Consider the following 27,811-nt stretch of genomic DNA (forward strand, 5'->3'; position numbering starts at 1 on the left):
GTAAAGTAAAAGTGGAAAAAAAAGGAAAAAATCTAATGAAAGTACAATGGTCGTTACCGCATTTTATATAAAAAAACCTAGTGACAATAACATGAAAACAGTAGTATACTACGCTAATTTTATATCAAAAGAATTAATTACTTTTAAAAGTTTAAATTAGATAGATATAGAGAACTTAGATATAAGAAAACATCGATATATCATATAAATCATCACTAACAAGGCAATAAATCCTTAAATTTAATATAAAATAATTTTAGCATGAAAATATAATAGTAAAAGACCGAATACAATCCTATAAAAATATTTCATCAATCCTATAGAAATATTTCATTGTTAAAAGATGAACTATACAAAAATTTTTAATTAAAAATTTTCATTGTCGGTTCACATATTTGCAATTCACAGATTCTGAACTTTTTATTCCAACAACATGTATATAAGTGTTGTGGTCTTAGACGATACTATAATACTAGGCAAGTCATTTATTACTGTTGCATGGCCTGATATACGGCACAACATTTCATGGTTCATTGCTGTTTTCCCTCTTCGAATATAGTACTTGTTCTGCTCTCCTAAGACGGTTCAATTCTTTCATTATCTTGATTTTATTATTATAAGCTTAACATTTATTTAATATCTAATACATGAATATTAAAACATAAAAGTACCATAGCATAAGATTAAATTGCATGAAATAAGCCCAATAATTATATTTTATTAGAAAAATGTTAACTTTATAACTGCCTAAATTGCATAATTGGATGAAGTTAAGTTTTGGGAAATAGGCAGATGTCTTACGGCTTATTCGCCAAATAAAAATTACCAATATTTATTCGAGCAGTGGTAACACATCGGTAGAGGACTGCAATTTGCGATCGTAGACAATCTTATATAATTTACTGTTTATGCATTAATAACACATAATTGCCAGAACTGAAAAATAATAAATAACGTAATGATAATATTGTAATAAGTAAAAGCGTTTTCAAAATAGGAATTACTACGCATCAAAATAACCTACTATTTACTAGCTGTACCTGCAAACTTTGTACTGCCAAAAGTTATTAATCTGTCGTGTTCCAAAAGCGTTTTAGGGTGATTGGAAATAGGTTAACACCTTTTAGGTTTACACCAGCTTTAAAGCTTGTTACTTACAAATGAGCAATATATTCACAGCTTTAAAGCTTTTACACATATAACTAATCAACCAGTATAAAGATCGACATAAAGTTTTATGTATTACTACAGTTGCAATTCGCACGTGGACCAACCGCTTTTAGTCCTTATATAAAAATATATATAATATTAACTATGGATGTCTGTAAGAAATTGTCTTGAGTGATAAGACCGCCCATTATTCTCTGAGTTTATTATAAATCCATATACTTCTTTAGTTACGAGTACAATAAGGAGTATTAAATTTGCACAGAAATTATGATAGAGTGCAATTTCGTTTTAGATGCAAAAACGAAGTGAAATACCAGATTAACTAATTATTGTGCTTCTTCCAATGCTTTCTTTTAGGAATTGAAAAACCAGTTAACATTGCCGGTCTGAAAAACAGGAATATGAGTTTACTCAAAAAACGCAAAGAATTGTAGCTCGCTTGATAATTACGCAGAAAGTTTGTTTTATCTATTCCCTTTTCAAAATAATGCATATAAATGCGGTACTATATTTGCCTACTTGTAATTAAATCAATAAAGACTGTGTTCATTAATTCCAAAAAAATAAATTTCATATTTACTCGAATACACGCGAAAAATAAAGAATATTTAGTCGGTTTCTCATTTTTTTTTAATATCATGTGTAGTTTTTATGCTTTGAATAGTTTGATTATAATCGTATATACTTGGTCTGGTGTAGTTATTTAATTAGTACTCTAGTTCGTATTACCTTGTCTTCACTTTTATTTATTTTTATTTTTCATCTGTTGGGTGTATAGTTGAACACAATATCAGTAAAAATATTACATATTGCTTACATATTTGGTTAACAATATTTTAATAGAGGAAATGATTACTGCCGTACCAATGCGTCCACCGGTCAACAAATTAAACATTCACAAAAAGAAGTAGTTCTGATAATCATAAAATGTAATTTGTATGAGAACTAATACCGAGTCTAAAAATAAACGAAAAAATACATCCGAAGCAATATTTGACTTAATTTTTCTGATCGTTTTCTGTAAAAATAGGTAGTGACTTAGCACGTATTATAATCAGCGGTAAGCCATTCCACAATTCAGGCCTATGTAGTAAAAGATTTGGCCATAAACGAAGGCACGTACCTTCTGCATATACTATTTATAGCTTCTTCTACAAACAAGTTAGTAAGTTGTAGTTAATGTATAAATTTCAAAGACAAGGAATGAAAAAAGAATATGGTATAATAAACAAATGTTACCATTAAAAGTATGGAAGTATGCCGGGAATCACATTTAACTAAAAACATAAAATTGGCAAATTTAAAACAAAAATGTTCATAAACTGAAATATAATAATATCAATGAAATTGTTTAAAGTTTTTTTAAATGATTTTCAAACTTTTTCTTAAATCAATACGCAGCAAGGACAAAGTGTTGATACTTGCTTAAACTGCTTGACAAAATCTATCATAATCATCATCATCATATTAGCTGATAAGTGCCCACTGCAAGGCACTGACCTCCCACCAAAAATCGCCACGATTACCCGTCTTGCGCTGCCTGCAACCAGCGACTTTTCGTGATCTTAACTATGCCTTCTCCCCATTTAATGGCCGATAGAACGATCAGCTATCCATAAATATCAGGTACTTTATGCTAATGTCTAATCTTTAATATGAGCTGAAGTGTTTCTCTAGTGAATTTCATTCTTACAGTTGACTTATATCACATCTAATACGATCTAGGAGCTTTTGCCTTTTAAAATTTTGTATGAAAATGGCAATAACATTAAACATTTCTCTGTCAAGCTACAATTCTACAGACATTTGTTTTCTGAGAATTACGAATATGGAAGTAGTTTCTTTATTAGAACAGAGCATATCTCTGACAAACTAGTAAACTTTCTTATATCGAAGTTGGTACGTGCGGTTTTCGCTAACTTAATAAAGCTGACTATAGCAACGACAATTAGAATATGCAGTTACTTTAAAGCCTTGGCTTTTGATATAATTAAGTAAACTTGGTATTCGTATAATGCAGCTAATATAAATAATAAAATTGTGGGATTCTTCACAAACGCCGCAGACAATGACGTAATGTTGCTCCTACAAAATAATCCAATACTATTTTAAAATATGTCTAAAAAAAACATTGGTCTTCGTGTATGTAACAGGGTGACTTTCGACTCAACTAATTATGGTCAGTAGATATTATAACATAGCTAAAGAAATAGATTTTTTAACGTTAAAATATCCCAAATTAGGAAGCTAGGTATAATCACTTCTAATTTTTGATTGTGTACTGTAATTTAGTTCGGTGTAATTCAGTTTAGAGTGTAATTTAGTCTGGTTTTTATTTATTAAGTGTTCGCTTCTGGAGGGTAGTACACATGGTTTATTTGTTTCATGTACACTTTATTTATAGTGAGTAAAATGTGTAAGAGCTTAGTGTACCAATTAGAAAAAGTATTTATAAAAGTTGTTAATTTTATTTTATATTGAGATAGCATGACATAGTGACAAATACACGCTTAAATACTAAAATTGGCACAAGTGCGTGAAACTGTAAAACGCCGCTATCTAAATATAACTTCGACTTGACACTACAGACTGATATTATTAAGACACAACGAAAATAACCTAATAATTTCTGAATCTAACAACGCGCAAGCTCAGGTTTAGAAATGTCATTATATTAGTTTTGTCGACATATCTTTCTAGTTGCCGAGATGTTTATTTTATTTATATATAAAGACGGATATCTATTAAAGGAATTGACTATTGTATTTGGTGTACTATCTCGACCTCGATAAAGTCGTCGAAAGACGTCGGATGTAAGCCGTTACTCTCCGGTTTTTTTGAAAATCTATAGCAGAGATCTATGTCTAGCAGTGGACGTCTTAGTGAAAAAAAATGATTATTCGGACGACGACTTTAGATTATAATTATGTTATCATTGCGATAAGTAAAACTATTACATTACATACACATTACTAAAATATTTTAATATTATTAAGATTATCGAAAATGTTCAGTAGGCGAGTGAAGTAATACAAGCATTTATGGGCAGTATTTTATTTTATTTTCTATCATAAATTTTTATCTCTTGTTTTGTTCAATTATAATTCCGGAAGAAGTTTTAGTCACTAATAAAAAAAAGTAAGTAGTAGGCACCAGTAACAGCATATGAATTATTTATTTAATTTAATTTTTAAAATTAGTTTATTTTTGAATATTAATTTCAATTTAATCGTAAATGCTTTTTAACTTTCCTACTAAAAGATGCTTGAACCAGTACTCCCGCTGTATCTAAATTGTTTAAGTGAGTTAAAGTTTAGCAATAAAATTAAGAAGTCGCCGACAGAGAAGTTTCCGCGCTCAATATTAAACATGAGCACTGAATGCTTGTACGAAAGCTACAACGTTACTATGAATTTTTATAACAAAATCACATACTGTGTAAACACTTTATTATATATTTAATCTAACTAATATTAAATAAACGTTATTATTTAATAACTCCATATCATCATCATGTCAACCAATCGACGCACACCGCAAGGCGAATTCTTTTCCAAAGAAGCCACGAGGACCGATCTCGCGCTGTCAGCATCTCCCGACCTTCCGCGACCTTGATTATGTCGTCGGTCCAAGACAGTACATACTGTACATACTTTCATGTTACCATAAGATAAAAGATGATACATCACATTAAACCAGTCATTTTACCGGCACTTCAGATGACAACACGTTAATGCTTCTATATTAAATCTTGGCGGCAGGAACGGACAAGCTATTGGGACTTTCTGTGTAAGCATTAAAAATCGATAAATTCAATTCAAAAATTTTTTACTTGTCGACATATGGTTTTAGAATCAAACCTCCCTTTTATCTTTTCAAATTGAAACAATAAAGGGAAATAGTACACTTCATGTTAGTAACAACTCTTTTCCAATATTAAATTTTCAATATGTAAAGTAAAAATATGTCACTAAATGGTGAGTGTTGAAAAATGGGATTATACGGACTCACTATTTTGCTTAGGTTATGAAAAGCTAACATTTTTAATACATTAAACGGTAAAGGGATTAAACCATTAAAACATTAAATCGTAAAAGGTCCGATACCCGTTTTATCTTAATCAAAGGTAGAACTTTCTGTGCGTCGTTTGATAGTATGTTAAAGAAACGTTTTACGTTAATGTCATTTGGCACCGATGGGTAGCCGTATTTTTTAAAGGTTACTATAGATTAAAACCCGGGTTGTAAATCAGATTAGTCGTCTGACTTCTTAGATATCACTTTATGAATATGAAATAATGTACTTACCTTCAGTGGTTTCTAATTATGGTCGATGAAAACGTAGACTTACCTTAAACTGGCTGAGGTACTCTTGCTGTCGTGTGATGTCAGTCGCGAGGATGAGAGAGGAGATCTGATCTTCCAGTTTCTCTTTAATATCCTGCAAGTCCTCCAATATACCGCTTTCAATCAAGCAGCTGATAGCAGAGCGCCAGTGGTGGTTTTCCAGCACGGAGGTGTTCTGGACAGAAAAGAATATTTTTACTTATAATATTTTGACTTTACAAAATCAAAATTACAGCCGCAGGACGTCCACTGATGGATATAGCCTCAACTAAATATTTTCAATAGGACATATGCGATTATTGACCTGCCCACTGCAACTAGAAACTTGCTAATCTCCTGGACTATGACATTTAATTTCGACCGTCTATAGGTCTCCTCGTTCCTGTAACTAGACGAAGAAACAACGAGAATCGTTTTCTTTATGGCTCGTGAACGACAGTAAGTTCCATTGAGGCTCGAAGTAAGAGGCCACAAGTATACAAGATTTTCTACTTAGAATTCAAATTACGTCTTATGGATACATAATTTAATAATATATCCTACAAAGTGCATTTAATTTATTTTTTTTGTATTAACGCATTTAGCACGCAAGGATTAGTAGTTATAAGCATGTAAGCCCGAGTCAATTGTTCCTTCATTAACGTTAATAAAACTACGTGGAGCTCTAAAGTTAACTCTTTAAAGATTGCACTTGTGAAATCTTGATGAGGAAGCTTACAACAACCACTTCGTAAGTTTTCATAGACAATAAGTTTATAAAGTTTACGTGATAATTAAAGTATTTATTTCAATTATTTAGTAATAGATTTGACATAAAATTCTGATTGTATTGAATTAATTTATATTACATTTAATAATTAAATTTGCTTGCACCATGTTAAGATTAACAAGATATGATGTACATGTACTACTATGAATTTTCATGGTAGTTTAATTCTATACATTTGTAATGAGATCTCGTCGCAATTATCAATCACGCAAGGAATCAAGTTCCCAGAATACGATATTACGTATTTCAATTTCAAATATGAATAATGCTAATTAAATCTTCCATATGTGCATTTAGTTTTCAATAGCGGCAATGAAAACATTTTCCAACAGTTCGCTTTGAAATTTATATTTCATTAGAATAATTAATGTGGTTTTCTGTTATTACAAAGTTGCGGTTAATAATAGACGGAGAAATGCCAATAGTTGCCAGGACACTGAAAGCAAACATTTGCGAAGAAGAACAAACATATCTATCATAGTTGGATGTAACGAAATGATGTTAAACTTTTGTTATGTTCAAAAGGTATAGTAAGTAGGATTGGTAACAACATTAATTTATGAAAAAAAGATAAAAAATATTTTGTTAGAAGTTGAGATGGCGAATATAACATAGTATATTTTAAAGTTAATATGTTTTAATTTGATATACGCTTAATTTCTGTATGTTCGTCTGAAATACATCGTTACATTAAGGCGCTACAGAGATTTGGAATTCTTTAAAAAATTTACAATTATCCGTAAAGGAAAAATGCATTCATTTGATGGTTAATGAAATATCCTGTCGATTCAAATAAACTGGTGCTTCCTGTGACTCTGTCATACGATTACAAATGTTCGTAGTAGTAATTAAAATAGCATGGTAATTTCGTAGGTTACAACGCTTCTCAGAAACAAGTAAATAGGGCTTGTGCATTGCAATTTGGCAGTAGCAATAAATAGCATTGTGGTTCCTACGTGAACTGGTTTCCCGTGAAATAGAATTATAATAAATTATACCATCTTCTAAATTAATGACCAAAAATGAAGACGGCCTTCTATTATTCAAGATCGATCAATATTCAAACGTATGTTTTTCACCTAAGTAGAGTGAAAAATAGTCTGCTCGAGGTGTATGCAAAATGTCCTAAAACACTTTACTTACACTGTATGAATGTATATCACATAAAATATATAGAATACAATAAATTAAATGTTACTTACATGGCAAAAGAGCTGGGAGAGGGTTTTTATAAGCGAATATTTTTTTAAGGAGAAGCTTTAGAAAAGCGAAGAGTCAGATAAATGAGACTTTGGGCAATGTAAACTAATAAATAACATTTTTCGTTGCGTGTAAATAGCTTCATGAAATAGTTGTGTAAGAACATACATTACGTCTACATTTAATTTATTTTACAAATCTACCATTGATTACTTCTGATGTACTATTTAAGAATATATTTTTTAACTCTTCTATGTTTTCGGATATTGAATTTTCGGAGGAAAATTTATTTGGACATTGATAGGGACTAATCAAGGTAATTTGACATAGTTAGTAAGAGCTATACATTCTTTCCTTTTAAGTTTTTATGCATATTTTGCGATAACCCTGTATAAAGGACCTGTTACCTGTAATCGCTCTGAAATACGTTACAATAATTTATTTTTTCTTTTATAATACGACTGACTAATAACATTTGGTAAAACAGAAACTGCAGTAATCCGTATTTTAAAGTTGTATTTTCTTACTGCGAGTTTAATATCATTACGTTATTTACTTATTATTTCTGAAACCATCGATTATTGGATGAACTATACATTCAACCCTTTAAAACTTTTGTACATAGTTCCATTCATCTTTTAGATTGTACATGTAAAGTTACGATATAAGAAATAGTGACATAATGCTTAGATTATCGCACGCTTCCGTCTGATGGACTATAAAAACATTTTATAAAGTGTCAACTGGTTGGCAAGTACGGTGTATTAGCGAATTTTAGTGTCAAAAAATACATTTCCTTCGAGTACATTGCAGATGAACGGAAATGAATACAACAATTGTTTTAAATGTGGAAACATAATTCTAAATATTCACAATTGTGACATTAATTATGAAATGTTTCTAGGTGTAAAATTAAAGTTCTCGAAATAAAAAAAATACGTTATTTATGTATTAAAAGGGTATAAAGGTGAACGTTCGAGTATGAAAAACGGGGCGGCGACCCCATTTAGTAACTCAATCACGCAACCAAGCGCGCCGAATTTTGGACGCCGACGTTTTTCTCCTTATTGTCGGCAGGCAGAAACATAGCGATGACTTCAGAGAAAATCGAGTGAGCATTTTATATATGACAGTAGTTGGTCTTACACTTTGGGTTGTATTGTCAAGATCACAGTTACACAGCTATAGAGCAGGCTTTGCTCTTTGCCAGATAGAATCAGGGATGTTGAGATCCATATCCCCGATTCTATCTGGCAAACCAATCCATATCAGATAGACTAAAGATAGTGACGCCATAGACCGTATATGCGCCGTTCCAAGGGCTCAAAGACAAATCGATGAAAAGCGAATTTCGGATATTGTCGCAGGAGCCCAGGCGTTACACTAACGTGTCGCACATTTCGCTTTGCAGAACAAGTTTAAAGAAGTATGACATATTTAATTATTATCCTATTTGGGTCACCGGATTACTGAGAATACGAAAACCGACATGGTTATTGAAAAAGAGCGTAAGTGTTCTGTTCTTGGTAAATGTTTCATGCAGGTTAAATGAACTTTTTAAAGCATAGATAAAGTAGCCACGCTTCCAATATATTCGCGAACCCTCATGTAGTTGGATTGGGTGACATCATGCGTAAGGATTACGCCATATTGCTACGACGAGCGCCTTAACTTTATACTGCGTGCGGTGTCGGATATATTAGACTAGGCAATGCTAGCTCATTGAGTACAGTTTCATGCCGTCAACTAGACACAACATCTATGTGTCCCCAAGTAATATATGTATTTAGCTTAATTGTCTGCAATAAAGTTATTTCAGACAATAAAGATAAATACATAGGTAATCGTTCAGAACCAAATAATTACAAGCCTGTTTCAGTACAACCATTGTATGTGAAACGAGCATGTGCTGGATAAGGAGCCCGTGGCGTATCTTGAAAACAGTTGCCTCCTTAACGATCAGCGATACGGCTTCCGCCAAACCCATCAACTGGGGATATCATGTGTATACCACGAACATATTGACCAAGGCAATTGAGAAAAAGGCCTAGGCCTTAGCCGTTTCTCTCGACATCTCAAAGGCCCTTGAAAGAGTTTTTTTTCTTTCTCTTTTACTAGCTCCCGCTTTTCGAAATCTCCCGTTTACCTCGATTTTTGAAGGGACAGGGACTTCAGACTTCAGTTATTTCGTTTATGTAATGTTCTATCCATGACATTTTCTTTTGCCCTTTCCATCAGTCTTTCATCACAATATCTTACATACTTTTATCATTCTTCATCATCCTACCACACATCACCTCGCTCTCTTTTTCATAATTTTTCTAGTAGCGCGGTTACAATATTTCTTATTCTAGTTTATTTACATTTCATTTTACATCATTTTTGTTTCTTTTCCGAGAGAAAGCGTTAAAAAAATATTATATTATTGAATGCAGTGGATCAGTGATAGCCCAGCGGTAGTCGCAGGTTCGATTCCTCGGATACAATTTTTCATAATTCATGATTTCATTAATTATATAAGATCGCTCACAAGCTTCTCACAAACAAGCTTCGAGAGGATCGGCAGCAGCATTCCTGCGTACTATGATACCACATTGCAATCGCCAAGCCGCCTGTCAAGTGGTGGTTATGGTATATATAGATATCTCCCCATAGATATCTTAGGGCGAGGCTTAAGACCTGTTGTAGGCGTTTACGGGCAGAAATCACGACGATGATATTTTAAATTAAATGTTCATCTTGCGATCCTAGATCAGCTATCCAAAACTAACCAAAAAATATATAGGATGAATCAGCACCTTTTATCAGTAATATAATTATCGCTTGTGTATTTTTATCAGTAAAAACCTTAATATGTTTAAAAATTAAATTAGTAGCAATTTAACTTTTTTTAGAAGCATTGATGAATTATAATTTTCAGTATTACTAGTTAATCCACCACGTGAAAACTAACTTTACGTAAAAAAATTTAAGATTTCTTGTAGAGGCATCATGGGACTGATATAATATATTTAATTACAAAATGATTACTCGGTTCCTTTTCACGAGATACAAAAAGACACTATAACGAAAAACGCAATTTTTCTGTTACACTAGCGCTAATTAAACGGCAACAGAGACATTGTTAAATTAATTAAAAATAATTTGTTTCGGTTCCATTTTAAATTATAACAAGCAATCAACGATTTTTCGAAGCAAGGAAAGTTGCAGCGCTTTTCAACGATCTAACGTCACATTTATTTTCCAGTCGGGTATTTTTTCAAACTGCCTTTAAAAAGTTAAATAGCAAACAACATTTAAGATGCGGGTGGGATCTGCAGACTTCAGTAGCTGTAATTTTCAGCGGGGGTTGTTTTCAATAGAGAGTTAATACGCGAACATTGCTTAACCTAGTTAAATTACACATTTTATTACATGTCTGTGCACAGACACTCAAGCAAGACGTGATACTTGTAAGTTATAATGAATTACCATAAACCACAAGCAAATTTCAGTAGCACTATACTGTATTTTTTTCTTTGGTATCTTTTATTTATTTATTTGTCTTGGTAATGACAAACATAATTCTCTAATAATTATTCCTATGCTTCTTTTATTCTCACAATATTTAGTTAAGCATGCCATCCATTATAAACAATAGATGACATTGAGTATATTGATAAATCTTAATGTATTTTTATATAATAATCTAAAATAAATTAGTAAGTGGTTTCAAAAGTACGCTAAAATAATTTCATTGATCAATAATTTTCGTTAATTTATCTTCAAACATACATATGCAGCCATAAAAACATTTGATATGGTTTAATGTCTGTAAAATTTAAACAACTGTTACACGAGAAAAACTTTATAAAATTTAAGTATAGTCTTTATAAATAAAGAACTAGAATGTTTGCTGGAAATAATATGAAATATCTACGAGAGTTATTTCATATTACTCGGATACTGAAGACCGCAATACGGTTAGGTATAATACACAAGTAATATAAATTCTTCTTCAATTTCTATTCTTGGAATAGAGCTGGAGTTTAGTGTATATATATTTAAGTTGTAACTATAATCGACTGACTATAATGAAACTGAAAACGATCGCCTCATTAATTTTGATAAGCTAGTGTAGCTTTGTAGTGTGCGAAGGTCTTTTAATCGACAGCACACACAGAGGGAATTCACCCTCGTGAATCGTTTCCCCGCGTTGAGTCGTTACAAAACGCTTTTGTTGTCTCGATCGTGGCGCATTTAACGACTAACGTTCGGCGTCAGGCGACAAAGAATTAAAAAAACGCTATTGCGACCAGTCCACCTCCATGTAGTGATGTCTATTACAATTCAAGCTATGTTTACGGGTGTCATCTCTTTTATGTAGGTATTGTTTTTTTTTCACTGTAATAGTTTTCAGCAATCACAATTTATAATATCAAAATTAAAAAATATAACCCAATATTATATAAAGTTAATACTTGGCCAACTGCGACTTAAACCATATTATTGTAACCTTTATGTTCATATCTAATAAAAATATTGTTATTCAAATATAAACCGACGAGTTCGCAACGAGTATTCAATCGAACGATCACATCTTGTGCCTTCAGATGAGTGCAGGTTTATTACAAACATTTTCTTTCCAATGCAATAGAAAACACAATTCTCTTAGCTTATAGAGATTATGTTGAAACTGTAGTATTCGTAATGTTATTTACTTATTATTTGTTTTTCTTTGTTCTAATCATAAAAATGTTTTTAGGTTTATAATACTTTATTTTTTTACTTTAAAGGCTACCGGTGATATCATTGTTTTTTGTTTTGATTTATTTATATAACAATTAAACTATCAAATTTTAGAGAGAACGTGTTATTTTTTAAGAGCTGATTAAAATTTATCATAAAGATATTACTAATATAAATAACGTTTAGCACTTCATGAAGATTTTTGAAATACAGGTGGAAAGGACATATACATAAATAATACCTGTTAAGTATTGTTGGAGTACATGTACTAACTTAAACAATCTTCTTGTAAATAATTTCAATAGAGTAAAAATTTGAATTGGTAAATTTATGCTAATTTAATTCATTTGTTATTGAAAAAACAATAAATATTTATATGCCAGAGTCCGCTGACCTATATCATTGCATCATAACTGTCGACACTTTGCAGCTGTTTGTTATAACATTTGTTTTATTTACATACATAGTAGTAAGATCTTACTTATACTTTTGCCTATTTTAAACGATTACTTTTTTCAATTTATCTTAATACAATAAAGAGTAAAATCAATAAAAAAAATTAAATAAGTTAGGTGTTTTAGACAAGGTGAAGTAAGTCTGTATATAGTAGTGGCTTTAATAATTTCGTTATGATTGAAACCATTTAATATTTTTATTATTAATAACTAATTATGAATGTTTGTAACTTTTATCACCAATTTTTATGGACTAAGACAGAATAAATTGTAGTTGAAAATGAAATATTACTAATACATACTTGATATAAGGATGCCAGATGGTTTGAGGTGGCTATTAGAAAGGGCTGGTTGACACCGGGATGATCCAGGTCGTGTGCAATGGCCGCCAGTAGCGAAGCCATCACCTCCTGTGGCTCCAAGTATTGGAGGATCTGTTAACAAAAAATACCAAACTTATTACTTATAGAAAGTATTGAAATTTACACTTAAGTATAAGTTATGGTAAACATGCACATTTCGGGCTTTGTTCAGTGAAATTTCAGCGCATCCGATACCTTATAGCCGATCTTACTGGAAATCTATCGGAGAGGCCAATGTCTAGTAGTGATAGTTCTATGGCAGAAATGTTGATACAAGTCTTTAAAAGTACGTAAAAGCAGTTGAAAAATAAAATAATTGAAAATAGCAGAAGATATAGTTAGAATGTGGAGTAGTGAAGAATGAAGAATTTACATATGGTATTAAATATTATTTAGGCATCATAATTAATTTTATCTGTGTACATTGATTCATGTTCAACTAAGCTTCAAAAGTAACTCGGTACCTTATTATTGTATTATAACTTGAAAATTAAAGAAAAAAAAGGTGTAAACGTTATTATTCATGTGGTTTACACGTACAAATTTTTGTAGTAAAAACCAAGGACAATACACTCAGAACACTTTTTATAGCCATATATAGCTGTCTTTTCGTAATAAAATTACCTTATAATTCTTTTAAAAAAGTCCTTATAAAGACTTCACAGATTTATTGATTTTTCTTCGGTCAAAACATATTTTCATCAGAAAATAACAATAGACTATATCGTAGAACAAATTAAATTTCTTTTCGTAATACTGAGAGTATCATGGAAAATGTATTAAAAACACTCACCAAGCTTATAAAATGAAAAAAACTGTTATGAAAACTATATTAAAGCGAAAAAGCCAAAGATAAATGAAATATGGAGTTTATAAAGTAAACCAAGCAGGGACATAGAATTGTGTCCTAGCTTAGTTTACTTGCGAAACGACATTCCTTCGGGCGAGAGTTTTTATTTCAACGATTTGCATGAGCTATCTAAAAGACGGTAATTATTACCACGAATCTCATATTTTTTATTTATCTATCAGGCATGCTAGTTTTCATACGATGTTTCATGTTCCACATTAAATATATATATGTGTGTATTCATAAATATAGATATGAAAGTGTTAAAAAAAAATTTCTCGCTCACATTTTCGCTCGGCAGTTGTTTCAAATCAAATTACTGTTATAATATGGCTTAATATTTCAAGACACAATACTAATTCGTTAATAAAAGGTTTCCCATTACTGTAAATTATTTGTAAAATCCCAACATATCGCATGTATCTATTTCAAAGTGGAGATTTGTGTCTCTTCGCAAAAAAAATGTAAGAGATAGAAAATAATTATAAGGTTGTAATATGCGGTCGGTAAAGTTAACATAATATTGTTTGACTACAGACATGGATATTCACGTGCTTAATGACAACTTCTAGTTTGTGTAGCTACTAACTTTAATTTGAGCTTCTAAAAATCTAGAACATTTAATATGTCGCGATACCTTTAAGATGGGTACAAACGTCTTCTCAAACACTTTTCTAAATCTTTTGTACATTTATAATGTTAAGTATGTATGTTATGACATATATTCAAATCAACTTACTAAAACAATATGGTTGTTAAGAAATAGTTGTGATCTATTTTTGATGGTATAAGATCACTGGTAAATTTAATGAATTGACGTTATAATGTGTGTATCGCCTTTCGCCGCTTTATACATGTTCTAATTTCTGAGAATATAACTTAATTTTAATTAGCTGGAACGCTCTGAAAGATATCAGCGTCATGTACCTATTTGTTCTGGTAGAATTTCACAGAAGTTTTATTCTTATAAATACAACGAATTTGGTTATTTCGTATTGAAGCAATTGAATATATATCCTGAATGGATGCGAGTGTAAAAGTTTTAAAGGGGTAAATGTATTGCTCATTTGACAGCAAAAAGCTTTTACACCTATTTCCAATAACTCCGATCAATCAATCTGAAATATTTAACATTAAATTATATTTTCTATCAGAATGATACAGACCAATAACATTAGGCAGTACAAAGTGTTTTGAAATTTGAAAACGATCTTTATTACTATATTATGATTACGTTATTTATGGATGAAAAACTGATTTTTGGATGGGAATACCATACACTGATTGACAACAAATGTATGCATTCATCTCTATTCATATCAAAATATTTGCACCTATTACATCAATCATTTATAAGTAACCATTTCAGGAATAACTTTGTAGTTTTGAATTGGAGCAGTATATATATATATATATATATATATATTTATACACACACACACATATATATAAATAAACATACATATATATAATATGTACATATATGTATATATATATCTACATATTACATAGTTACACACGATTAGATTGCTTATTACGAATTACTGTTTAGGGACTCAACTGAAACAATAAATTAACTTGCAGAAAATAATGAAGAATTCTGCCTTTGTTACCCCCTGTCTATTTAATTCCTTTTTTAAAATGTTCCATAATTTCCGATATCATATCCAAATTTTAGTTTAATGTCTTATTTTCACGTCCCAGCCACAAAGAGTGAACAATCAAAGTATACATTTACCCTTTTTTCTGGCTTTATAATTTGGGATAAAATGATAAATAAACCTGTTAAATATTTAATTCTATATTCGATGTTAATGTGTCTTCAGTTATATTTAAATTATACTTAAATTGTTAAGTTCCTCAACTTTTGATGGTATAAACGATCAATAACAATAATTTGATATGTCTTTAAATCTTTCTGAAGTTTGATAAATTACTTCGTAGTGTTTCCATGATCCTTGATTTTTTAATAATTTTCTTTGATAGTGATTATAAATATTGGCTAATACAATATTATAGTTCCTCTCTTGTTACTACTTCATTTCAGTTTATATTAATAAATCGATTCGACAGTTTAAAATCGAAAAATTGTTGTAATAATTTCAGTTATGTGCGGTGGCAATGAAATTGTGTAGAAGTGTAAATTGAAACAATATAAGCTCAGTGTCACACTTGAGGAAGCAACAACCCAATCAATATCAATATCAAATTACAAAGCTATTGTCGGCTCAGTAGAAATAACTGTATACCATTTGCGTTAACTCTCTACGTCACTGTGGTTTAGCAAGTTAGTTGTCGGCAGGCGATTTTAGATTTACGAAACCGGTAGAGAACCTCGTATGTCTAAAAGTATCAGCCACCAGAAAGATAAAGTTTTACAATGAATACAAATTTTGTCATTCCTACAATTATCAAATATTCACATTCTTCAATAGCTATAAACGGTAGCAAAATACTTGTAGAATAAACTTATACAAGTGTACAAGAGAATTACACTTATGTACTGACTTTACACGATATCTCTGAAACAATGAGATTTAGTAAAATAATGAGATTTGCAGTTGTGTATGAATATTCCTTTCGCCGATCAGCTGAGGACGAAGTTCCTGGAATTCCACCCGCAAGGGGGTGGTGGGTGGGTGGGGGGTAATTAAGTTCGCGAAGCGGGCATGCATCTGCTTTTGTACATATATGCATATAATTAAAATATGTAATATATAATCTCTGTGACATCATGCCGGTGACGTCTTCAAAACAAGATAACACACTGTTTCTTGGGAACTAAATGTTCCTAAAAAGGTAAAGGTGGACAACAACTACTTCCACCTTATCAACGAGATAACTATGAATAAATTCATTGTGATTTTTTATGTGTTAAACTTACGAGCGAGAAGTATAATAGCGAAATCTAAGTACACCCGAAGAATTTAGGCCTATTAATATCTTACATCGTTTCATTTCTGAAATGGATTCTACTAGGTAACATTGTTAGTATTATTTAAACTTTGGGTAGGTAGGGTTGGTGAAGGTGAAGGATTGGTGAAGGTTAACGCTAAGATATAAACCTATAATTTTTAAGTGCGGGGAGACAGGTAAACGATTTAGATACCAATGAGATTCATACCCTATCCTAATTTTCTGTTTAAAAATATTAAAACCTTTTGAGATATCAGAATTTGTAGGTAAGAATTCAATATAACCATAAATACACAATAATAATATTAAATTAAATTTTAGTAACTGCTAACTACAGCTCTGACGCTAAACTTGAGTGTAAACCAATAACAGGAATCTATCAATAATAACCGGAAATATATCGCGGAGGCCCATGTCAAGCAGTAGATGTTCTATGGCTGAGATTTATAATTTAGATTTAGAAAATAAAATATTCTCCAAACATGTAAGGATCTTTCATTTTTGTAAAACAATTTCGTTGAAAAGTACCGGATCACTTACTTCATGTACACTATACATATTGCTACATGTGTGTGTATATTTACTTTAACAATATTTTTAACATTTTTCATTTTTACGTCGCATATTTCACTGCTTGTTTAACTCCGTCCGTATGATTGAAGCTAAAAGTCAGTATAACAATGTACATTGAGCACAATAAATTAGCGTCTATTGTCCTGCGGTGCGGTTTTTCGTCAAAGCTTCGTTTGTTTTCTTTAGGCATCCCGCCAGGAAACTTACATTTAAACAAAAGCAGTATTCTTAGGTACTTCTAATACTTTAACCATATTTTATTGTCTTCAGTTATGACGTGACTTTAAGATCTTTTTGTCGATTTATGCAGTTTTCTTTGTTGTATTTTAGAACCAACAACTCATGTTCTATAAAATATACTTAAATAACTTTAACAAACTGATATATTATCATTTATTATTTTGATTATTCTTTAAGACTAACATTTTCTTTACGAAAACACGTCAATGATAAATTGTGATTTGTGTGAGGTCGTTTGTTTTACCCAAGAGAATCTTCTTCTGTTCAGTCTGTAGATGTTCACTGCCATTCGCGCATCTTTCAGCCCTACCGGCAACTGGTTGCGGTAGTTTGCCCCGCCTACTACTACTTCAGACGAGTAATTCTTTGAGTTCCATCAGTGGACCTTAGTTCTTTTACTACGAGAATTCATCACTGACACATAACTATGTTTACATAACCTTAGCTTGAATAATTTCGCCAAAGCCTAAATGACGTTGAATAACTAACAGTTGAAAATTGAATTTAAAATTAAAACAACAATATATAGAAAATTCAAACAAAATTGGACAACATATTAATTATACGCTTTGTTATTTAAAACTTGCTGTACCATCAATTACTTTTGAGGTTCTATTCTTTTTAACGACTTCAATAATTGATTGTAGTGAATTTTACATTCAGTGTTCAATAGTTTTTAATGACATGTTATATTGTTAAACTGGTATTTTTTTAGAAAAATTTGTTTAAGGTCAGGAACTATATAATTTGGATATGTCAAATATTTTGATTTATCTAATAAACTTTACATATGAACACGGTGAGTTTGCCGAGGGCTTTATCCACATCAGGGCGTGTTTGAAATCCTCGTAGGTTTATATTCAGTTCAAAAATATAAATTTTGACAAACTCTGTGTGATACTAATTACTATAATATTAAACCTTATGGCATTATTTTCATGACGTATACGAGGGCCAAACTGAAAGTTTTTAGAACTGGCAACTTAAAAGCATTATATTAAAAAAATAAGTTTAAATTTTGAAAATAGAACTCTTTACCAATAATATTGAGTATACATTTCATTCATTTGTCATTTGTTTTACGATTTGGCGGCAAATTGAAAATTGTCTGTGCACGTCAGAATGAATTTAAGCCGAGAAAATTTTCGTGCAATGATTTTTTATGACTTTCGATGTCATATAAGTCAACAAGAAAGTTATGATAGACTTCGATTGGCTTTTCACGATGAAGCCCCATCTCGTGCCACAGTTTACAACTGGTTTAATGAATTCAAACGTGGTCGAACTAATCTCACCGATGATTTGCGTGAGGGACGGCCTTCTACAGCGACGACTGAAGACAATATCAGTGTTGTGCGGCGTATGATAGAGACTGACAAAAGAGTGACCTATCAGCAGATTCGGACAAGTCTAGGCATAGGTATGAGTCAAGTGCACAAAATCCTCCATGAACATTTAGCGGTCAGGAAGCTTTGTGCCCGCTGGATACCGCATAATTTGACCGAGGCTCAAAAACTCCGCCGTGTTGATTGGTGCCGAGAAATGATCCAAAAATTTAACGGAGGTGACTCAAATGCTGTGTTCGACATACTAACGGGTGACGAAAGCTGGATTTACTGTTATGATCCGGAAACCAAAAGACAGTCTGCTCAGTGGGTGTTTCCTTCCGAAGAGTTGCCAACTAAAGTGAAGAGAGGTCGAAGTGTTGGAAAAAAGATGGTGGCCTCGTTCTTCGGAAAGACAGGTCATTACGCGACAGTTGTCTTAGAGGATCAGAAAACGGTTAATGCAGAGTGGTACACTAACAACTGTTTGCCACTTGTCTTGGAAAAAGTTCGAGAGAAACGACCTCGCAGCAGGATCCTCCTTCATCACGACAATGCCTCGTCGCACACCGCCAGGCAAACGATCGACTATTTGGCGACCTCAGACGTGGAATTACTGGGTCACCCGCCGTATAGCCCCGACCTCGCACCCTGCGATTTTTATTTATTCCCGAAAATAAAAGAAAAACTTCGAGGAAAACATTTTATGGACGCCGAAGAAGCAGTGGCTGCGTTTCAAAACGCCGTCGAAGAGACCCCTAAGGCCGAGTGGGCAAGGTGCTTTTCTTAATGGTTCCATCGAATGCAGCGATGTATTGATGTAAATGGACGCTATTTTGAAAAGTTATAATAAAACTAATAACTTGCTAGAATGCTTAGTTTTTGATTTTCTAAGAACTTTCAGTTTGACCCTCGTACAAGTAATTAATATAAATTATCCTAAATAGATCATTACTGCTAACTGTACCGAGATTGTTGCGTAATATTACTTATTATATAAAATATCGCCTTCCTTGATTATTATAATAAGTAAATTACAACGGATATGTTTGATCACAACAAGGATATTACAACAACAATCCAGGATATTTTAAATCCTTCAATCTCTAATCCAGCTCAATCGTACAGATAAATTTTAAACTCTATCAGCCACAATTTGTTGTGAATATATGTTTTTGAACTTTTTCTTTTCCATCAATACCACGTAACTGTTAAATAAAAATTACGATTTATAGTTTATGTGCATAAATATGTGTTTTAATTTAGGAAATTAATGTGATAAATTAGAATAACAAGGAGAGCATATTCCAAAATTTTCTTATTTTTTTATATCTATCTACATCTTTCTAGATACAATAAGCTTCGAGTGCTGAAAATATGAGAGCTTTTTGAAAAAATGCGTGTTTCCATTAACGTTTCCTTAATTTCACTTCCGAGAGGAATTTGGTAAAATTCGAAATTCCTCTATTCGACTACCTCTACTCGACGAAAGGAAATCCATTCTAAACTTCAAGTCACTAAGCCTTATGGTATATATATATATATATATATATATATACACATATGTTAATAATAAATAATACATTGATTATTACATTTCACATCCGAGGCCAGTCTATGCGAGCACGACGTACCTTAAATGCGCAGTTGCAAGCCGAGTGCACAGCGACCTCAAAGCGTGCTTTGCTCCGTGTTTTCAGAATAATTTGAATTCGATTGATCTGAATCTAGAAGTTATTCTGCTGCGCAAATAGTTTGTAATGTATTATACATATGAAACATCACTTTATGGATTCACTTTAGATCTTGTGTTTGAATTTCAAAATTTGTTCTACAATTTCTATCCATATATACTCACTCGATCTACTGTGCAATAAATTACATTTAAACATTACTTTTAAAAAATGGTATAAATTACGCATGAGGCTTAATGTAATAATATTTCTACCGGTCGTATTCGAAATTTATAAAAATGCCTCCGTTCAACGGGGAACGTGTAATGGCTCAGATGATGATGAATAATATAATATTAGGTATCGAACTTAGAACATCACATAGATCAATGAAGCGAATACATAGAAACTATGTAAAGATTTCAATTATTTTATAATCCTCTAGTTATTAAAATACCAACCTATCATTAAAGATTTTTCAACATGCGAATTTTATAGGAGCATAATAAAAAAAGTTAATGTCTGGTGTGTGTTATTAATCTGAAGAATTAATACTGATTACTACATCGACGGCTTCGCGTACCGTGAATCGTAATATGAAAAGATTAGAAAAAAATATATTTCATTCTCGTGGGTTTTACAACTTTTATGTGAATTCCGAGTTCTCAGGATTTTAACTAAAATAACAGGGTTCGTTTGACTCTAAGAATGAGTGACGATTCAAATAGTGAAACCTATTGGCTAGAAAGGCAGAGCCTTTAATATTACACAAAATAATATACAATTTAACAGTTATTCCAAATAACAGTCCTATATACACCAATAGCATAAGCAAAAAATTAACAACGATTATAGTATGTATAATTTTTTTTTCATGTCTTCTTGTTTTAAATAGTGTTTTTTAAAAAAATAGTGTATTTATGTTACTTATCGCTATCGACGCAATGGCTTGTTTCAAATTATTGCATCAAATCATAAATCGTCGCCATAAAATCCACAAAGAGAAGCTAAAAGCTTCTACACCCTTTAAATTCATAATTTATTCAGAGATTATGCAACGTTGCCGACATTACTAATATGCCTTGATTACTTATACTGGTACTGATTACTTATATGTATGCTTTCCAATCTATAGCTTTGATCTAACAGTTTCGCACATAATGTATAGGCTTAACAGCCACAGTTGTTGGACCTTATGTCTTGCTCGCTACTGCATACAGTAAGAGAAGTCCATCAATTTACTGTATGCCTTTGCGTTAATTAAATCGTATATAGTTATTAACGAGTTTGGCATGATGTGAGTAAGAAGTAACGCGTTATTATTAGTCATATTTGTATTTTAATACAGCGAATATCAGTTTAATTCAATCATTTAAGAATCACTGTAAAATAAAAATCTACCAAGAACATAATTTAATTTTTTGTACATGCAACATAAGACATTTATCGTATAAAGAAAAATACATAAAATTATCCCATGTATTAGAAAACACAAGTAACCACTCATCGGCACTTTCAAAATTCCAATGGGGATATAATAAGACAACGGAGAAATTGCAAATTTTGTTTGTTTTCTATTGTTGAGCTCAAAAGCTAAAAGTCGAAGGCACGACATTTTGAATCATGTGAAGTAAAACAAATACAAACATAAATAACCTGAACCCTTAACTTCTGCTAAAACTGCCACGTTCCTACGAAGGTCGGCACCTTTGGGGCGATCTTAATATTTGACACCGTGGCTCTAAAAATCGAATGGTTGCTCTTTCCTAACCATTGGCGTAAATTATTTTAGCCAGTGTATTCGTTCTCTACCAACACCTCGCTTTCCGTGGATCTTACACTGTATGATAAAATGCAGTGGCTTATATTTTAAATTTCTTATCATGTGGTTTAAATATCGTCGCTCTCTTGGATTTATTTACTATACATGGTAGTTCTTGTGACTCTGATTTATGCTCCTTAACACTGTTTCATTTTAACTTTATCTTTCCAGGATATCTTCGATATTCTCCTTTTTGCTTACATTTCGAAAGCTTCAACTTTCTTGTTCATCTGTTTTGTTAGGTTAAACGATTCGACAGAAGAGAACAGAAAAAACATAACAGCGTTGTATTCGTACCTCGATGTTCAGCTTTTTACTGCACAGAAATAACATAAGTTTTAAGAAATCGTTCTGTGCTGTGTTCTTTTCGGCATCTAATTTCAAGACTATGATAGCCGGGGTCTTCTACCGAACACTCTAAATAATTGTATTTGCTAACTTTTTGCAAAGGTTGTCTGTTACATATGAGGGAGAGGTTAGCAGGTGGTGCTTTACAAATATTCATAAATTTTGTCCTTGTAGGTATCTATGTAAAAACTAAGATAGAACTAAAATCTAATAAATTAGATTAATAAAAATAAACTAAGATGTGTAAGTTTATTATAATACTCTATTTCAAGCATAACTCCAAGCTCCGTGGTAAAATACACACAAAAGTAGAATAAGAAATTATTAAATATTACATAAAATATATGCTTTTTATTTCTAATAATATAAATAAATAATCTAAATATAGTACTAACGAACTTTAAACATAGTTCTAAATTGAAAAAAGACGCAACAAATTTATTAATAAAAGAAAAAACGAGTAAAAAAGGCTATAAAACAGGCATAAGGCACGATATGATTACACAAAGTCTTATTAAATCCAACATCACAAAAAGAGTGCATAATGAACTATATTTTCATAGAAAATGGAAACAGGAATTATAAACTGATTGTAAAAAAAAAAACAAAATGTATAAAAGTCACAACAGAGCTGGCAACATACATGAATCGTTTTTAGTTTAACAATGATAGGGAAATAAGAATAATTTTTATTTACTACGCTAAATCGCAAAGTTATTAACAATGATGGCATATACTCTTTTATTCCTGATACTTTTGACATGAATCAAGTAAGAACGTACTGTGAAAGTATTATATATTATTAATCATTTGAAATTTATTTAATGCACTTTTTAAATTGCAAATATATGGAGCTAATGCGAATTTGAACGTAAATCAAATGTTTATCTGCGCTATCTACAATTTTTTTTAATGAGGTTATAATACCCAATGAATCATTTTAATGCTCAAATTGGGCACAATCAATAAAAATTTCCATGCACATAAGGGGTGGATTAACGGGCGAGGAACTGTTAATATCACACTCTTATTAATTACGATTCAACGTACTATAATTGTTACACACATGCACTATATTATAAAATGGCATTACTTAACTTCATTATTATTATTGATAAATAATTAAAATATTAGCGTTAACATTCTCCGAGGCGCGTCAGGGGAAATATCGCGCGCTAGCCCTTCGAATTGCCTCAAATACCGCTTGTCAATGCCGCCATATTATTAAATTTCTAGAACGGTTACTACATATTTTCTCGATGCATCCATATGCTCATAATTTTGTATATGTTTTTACAACATCACTACCTACACTGTTGACTAGCAACGCAGTGGTATATTACGTTGTTGGTTTAAGTTCGATTCTTAATTGCCTATCCAACGAGTCGACCTAGCTAAAGGAATAGACCCCAAAGTCGACGTTGGCGTGTGCCACTCAGAAATATTGTGGTGCTATAAAACGAGTCATTGATGTTCACACTTAGTAAAGCCTTTTAATTTATCCCGTAAATAATTTTATTAAACCTAAAAAAATATTTATGATGCCAGAATTAAAAGTAAGCAAAAGAAAGTATGTAAAAAAGCATCATATTAGTTTTGATTTGTTTTCTTTTTTTAATAACTCAATGTGAATTCCGTCACAGAATATTAAAGTCAAAATTGTCAATCGCGATTCTATTATGCATCTATATTCAAAATATAACTGAATTATTAATCCCTGTATGTTTCGATTCGCGAATATGGTTTTGGTAAGCGGAAATTACCTTGTTTGTAGAGCATAGGGTTTACTGAGATATGAAACAGAATATTGTGGTTAAAATATCATAAAAGAAGAGTTGCAACAAAGGCTTTTGCAGCGAAAGGATGAAATAACCCGCTCAACCTCGCTACATTTCATACAGGACCTACGCTAACACATGCTTGTAAACTATTTAAATGTATTATGAGATACTGAGATTTAATGCGCTTTGGTAACTTGCTTTGTTCGTGAGAAATCGCTTTAATTTCTGCGTTATGTTGTACTTCCTAATATCTTTATTGCTACAAGTGAAATTAGAAGTTTTTATTAATATTTTCTTATCCGACAGATGAAAATACTTAAGCTTTATACATTAGAGGACAGTGTTCGACTAGTGCTAATCTGAAAGCGAAACCAAAAATGCCTTTTTCTTAAACCATTATGGCTTCTTAAACCTAAACACTTCTTTGAGAGAATATTCTTTTATTGTTTCAATACAAAAATGTCCTGTCTTTACATATTAAAATATAAAAATAATTGAATCGTTCGTTGTAGATGTACCTGCCATTATGTCAACATGTAAAAAATTAATTTGAATTAATCAATGTATCTCCAAAATGAAATAAAGATTCGTCCGGACTAAAGGTTTGTAGCTGCAAGGGCTTTTCCAAAGATATCTATGGAGAATATTCCATAAACGCCACGCTTGGCTAGTGAGTTGAGTAGTGTCGTAGTAGTCGCAGTGTGTTATTATGATATGCAGAGGGCACAGTAGACTGTATCCCGGTGATTGAACACACAACCTAAAGTCGCAAGTTTCTACCGCTGGGCTACCAATGTTCTTATTCGCTCATTGGACAGTCACATTTTGTATAGTGTAGAACATAATATAACTTTACAAGAGCAGACTTTTACAGAATCATCAAAGTGTTTCCTTCTGCGATAAGACCGCCTTTTGTACTTATTTGTTTGCCTATTATATCCGATTTCTATTTATGTCCTATTGTTACACATTAAAAACAAAAATAAATACCATAAACCTAACAATCCCAAATTAAATATTACGAACTAATTTCTTGCTTAGTGTTCAAATGGCGTTCCGTAATTGTAAAAATCGGAATAATCATTCAAATCATTATCATATGAGGAGAACGATATGTATTTCAATTGCATACATTTTCGATCTTAATGAATTTTCGTTTTTTTTATTTTAAATTGAATACCGCTAAATCAGATAGTGATTTAATTGAATACCGCTAAATCAGATAGTGTTAATTTAATGTGAATAGATGCCACAGTCGATAGCATTCCTGTGATTTTAAACATATTATCGAAATTCAGAGTTTCGCGCAGGGTTAATTAGCAAAATTAGTTCAATCAGTATAGTTCCATTACATTTTCCAATGCATTGTATTTTGGGATGAAAATGACTTATTAGAATGTTAGAAAGACAGAGTCAGTGTTAAATGACGTTGTTTGGTTAAACAAATATTCTTTATCATAGCCCGTAACCATAAAGTATAGTACCCAATTATATTAACTTTTTTTTATTAAATGAATGTCTATGAGTTGCTATTTATCATATATTAAGCATTAAATTTACACTCAAAACTATTATATTTTCCATGTATCATCCATGTTTATATGTTAGTAATTTAACTACGTGTATATCTGCGAACTATTAGAAAGGATTTAGTTAATTTCCCTTTGTGAGACAATTGCGATGTAGAAAATTGCGGCGTAGGTAGCCTCCGCTCCCCCTAGGTGGACCGTCTACGTAGTTAAGTTTGAAATAGTTCGCTAGATGCGGGTAGCACAGGTTCGACCATCGCGGCGATCTTTGTAAGATTTAAATCTTAAAGGGTAATTTTATAGTATGTAACAATATCTTTGTTTTGTGATAACATTAAGTAAAAAATAAAAATATTAAGGAATACCAGGACGATTTCGTTTAAAAAATACAATCTGTATTTTTTTTCTGTAGAGCGCTGCGGTACTTGTCGGGTTTTTAATAAGAAATAGCTCGCGGCACCGCGTTTGTACTTGTTACTTTGAAACAAGGTTTTGAAGGTTTGTCGTGTCAACAATAACTGCTCACTATTACCAGTTGGTAGAATTGCATGTCACTCAAGTATCTCTTTAATCTACTTCTTATAAAAAAGGTTAAATAAAACTAAGTAATAGAAAATGCTCGGAAATTCTAGAATATCCAGTTCTTTTTGTATTTATTGAGAAAGCAAATATAAATGAAAAATTTATTAAAATCGCAAAATAAATTTCACTCTTTACTGAAACTTAATAAATTAGCGCTGTGCGCGTCAAAAACGACGGAGGGTTACAATTATTAAGTGATTTTTTAGATTCGTCAGAAATTGTGAATTTGAAATTTTGACTTTATTTAATTAAAGCAATTTATTCGATTTGCTTAATTTTAACCTTACCGTGAGGCAATTGCACGGTAAGTTAATTATATACCACTGTAACGTATGACAGATAAATCGTTTAGTTAATGCTTTTAGTTATCATAGAAAAATACTATATTATTCGCTGATAAACCTTTTAAGGGTCAGGTTAATACAAAAGATAGTTTTTAAAAGCTAAACCACATATATTTTCCACGAACTACGAGAACACATTATACAATTGCTCCCGAATCATAGCCAACACAAAGTTAGCCGTTAGTTAGAGGACTAGCTATCGTTAGTTAAGAAAGTACAACTACATCCAATCTAACTTGATTACGATCGTGGTTTTGAAACCAACTGTCGAACTTCACACAAAAGTTAAGGTACAGAAAAGCGACAATTGCTATTACAGCTAAATCATCGAATCGAAAAGGCAAGGAAAATTACAAGATACAAATGCATACAAATTACATATTCTTTTATTTATATGTCTATTATTATCAATCTTATAAAAGTAAAGCGATTGCTAGTGTAAGTACGTATTTGGTGCAAAAATAAATAAAGAATATTTATATAATGAAATTTACAAATTCCAATGATAAAAGTAATATAATATTTTGTTTTTATTGAAACGGTAGCAGCAGTTGCTCTCTGAACCACCATTTACTATTGGACGATGATTAGAAAATTATAAAATTAATCCATAACGATTAAGATGCTTATCTTTTACAGATGGATCTGGAATAATATTGAATTGTAAGTACTCTCCAATTAACGAATTTCATCTTAATGCGGCCAAGTGCTACCACATCAGTTGCCCTTACCTGTCCAATTACCCAACGAAATTCGAGATCCGGGAGAAATTACGACCGCAAATTACACATGTCTATT

The 27,811-nt window shown here is 31.6% G+C and overlaps 1 protein-coding gene across 4 annotated transcripts in view; it reads right to left on the minus strand.

The window, feature by feature from the left end:
* LOC137918694 (uncharacterized) overlaps window positions 1–27,811 on the minus strand; it is a 112,473-nt gene that overhangs the window by 27,418 nt on the left and 57,244 nt on the right. For all 4 annotated transcript variants that reach the window (XM_068761581.1, XM_068761574.1, XM_068761589.1 and 1 more), the window contains exons 6-7: window positions 12,971–13,102; window positions 5,521–5,691 (exon numbers count right to left, since the gene is read on the minus strand). In XM_068761581.1, the coding sequence (XP_068617682.1) occupies window positions 5,521–5,691; window positions 12,971–13,102 (303 nt within the window). The remainder of the gene's footprint in view (window positions 1–5,520; window positions 5,692–12,970; window positions 13,103–27,811) is intronic.

Source organism: Battus philenor, unplaced genomic scaffold (assembly GCF_028537555.1).
Source record: "Battus philenor isolate CCGP_79_NKW_IND1 unplaced genomic scaffold, ilBatPhil1.0.hap1 SCAF_1, whole genome shotgun sequence".
NCBI classification, from domain to species: domain Eukaryota; kingdom Metazoa; phylum Arthropoda; class Insecta; order Lepidoptera; family Papilionidae; genus Battus; species Battus philenor.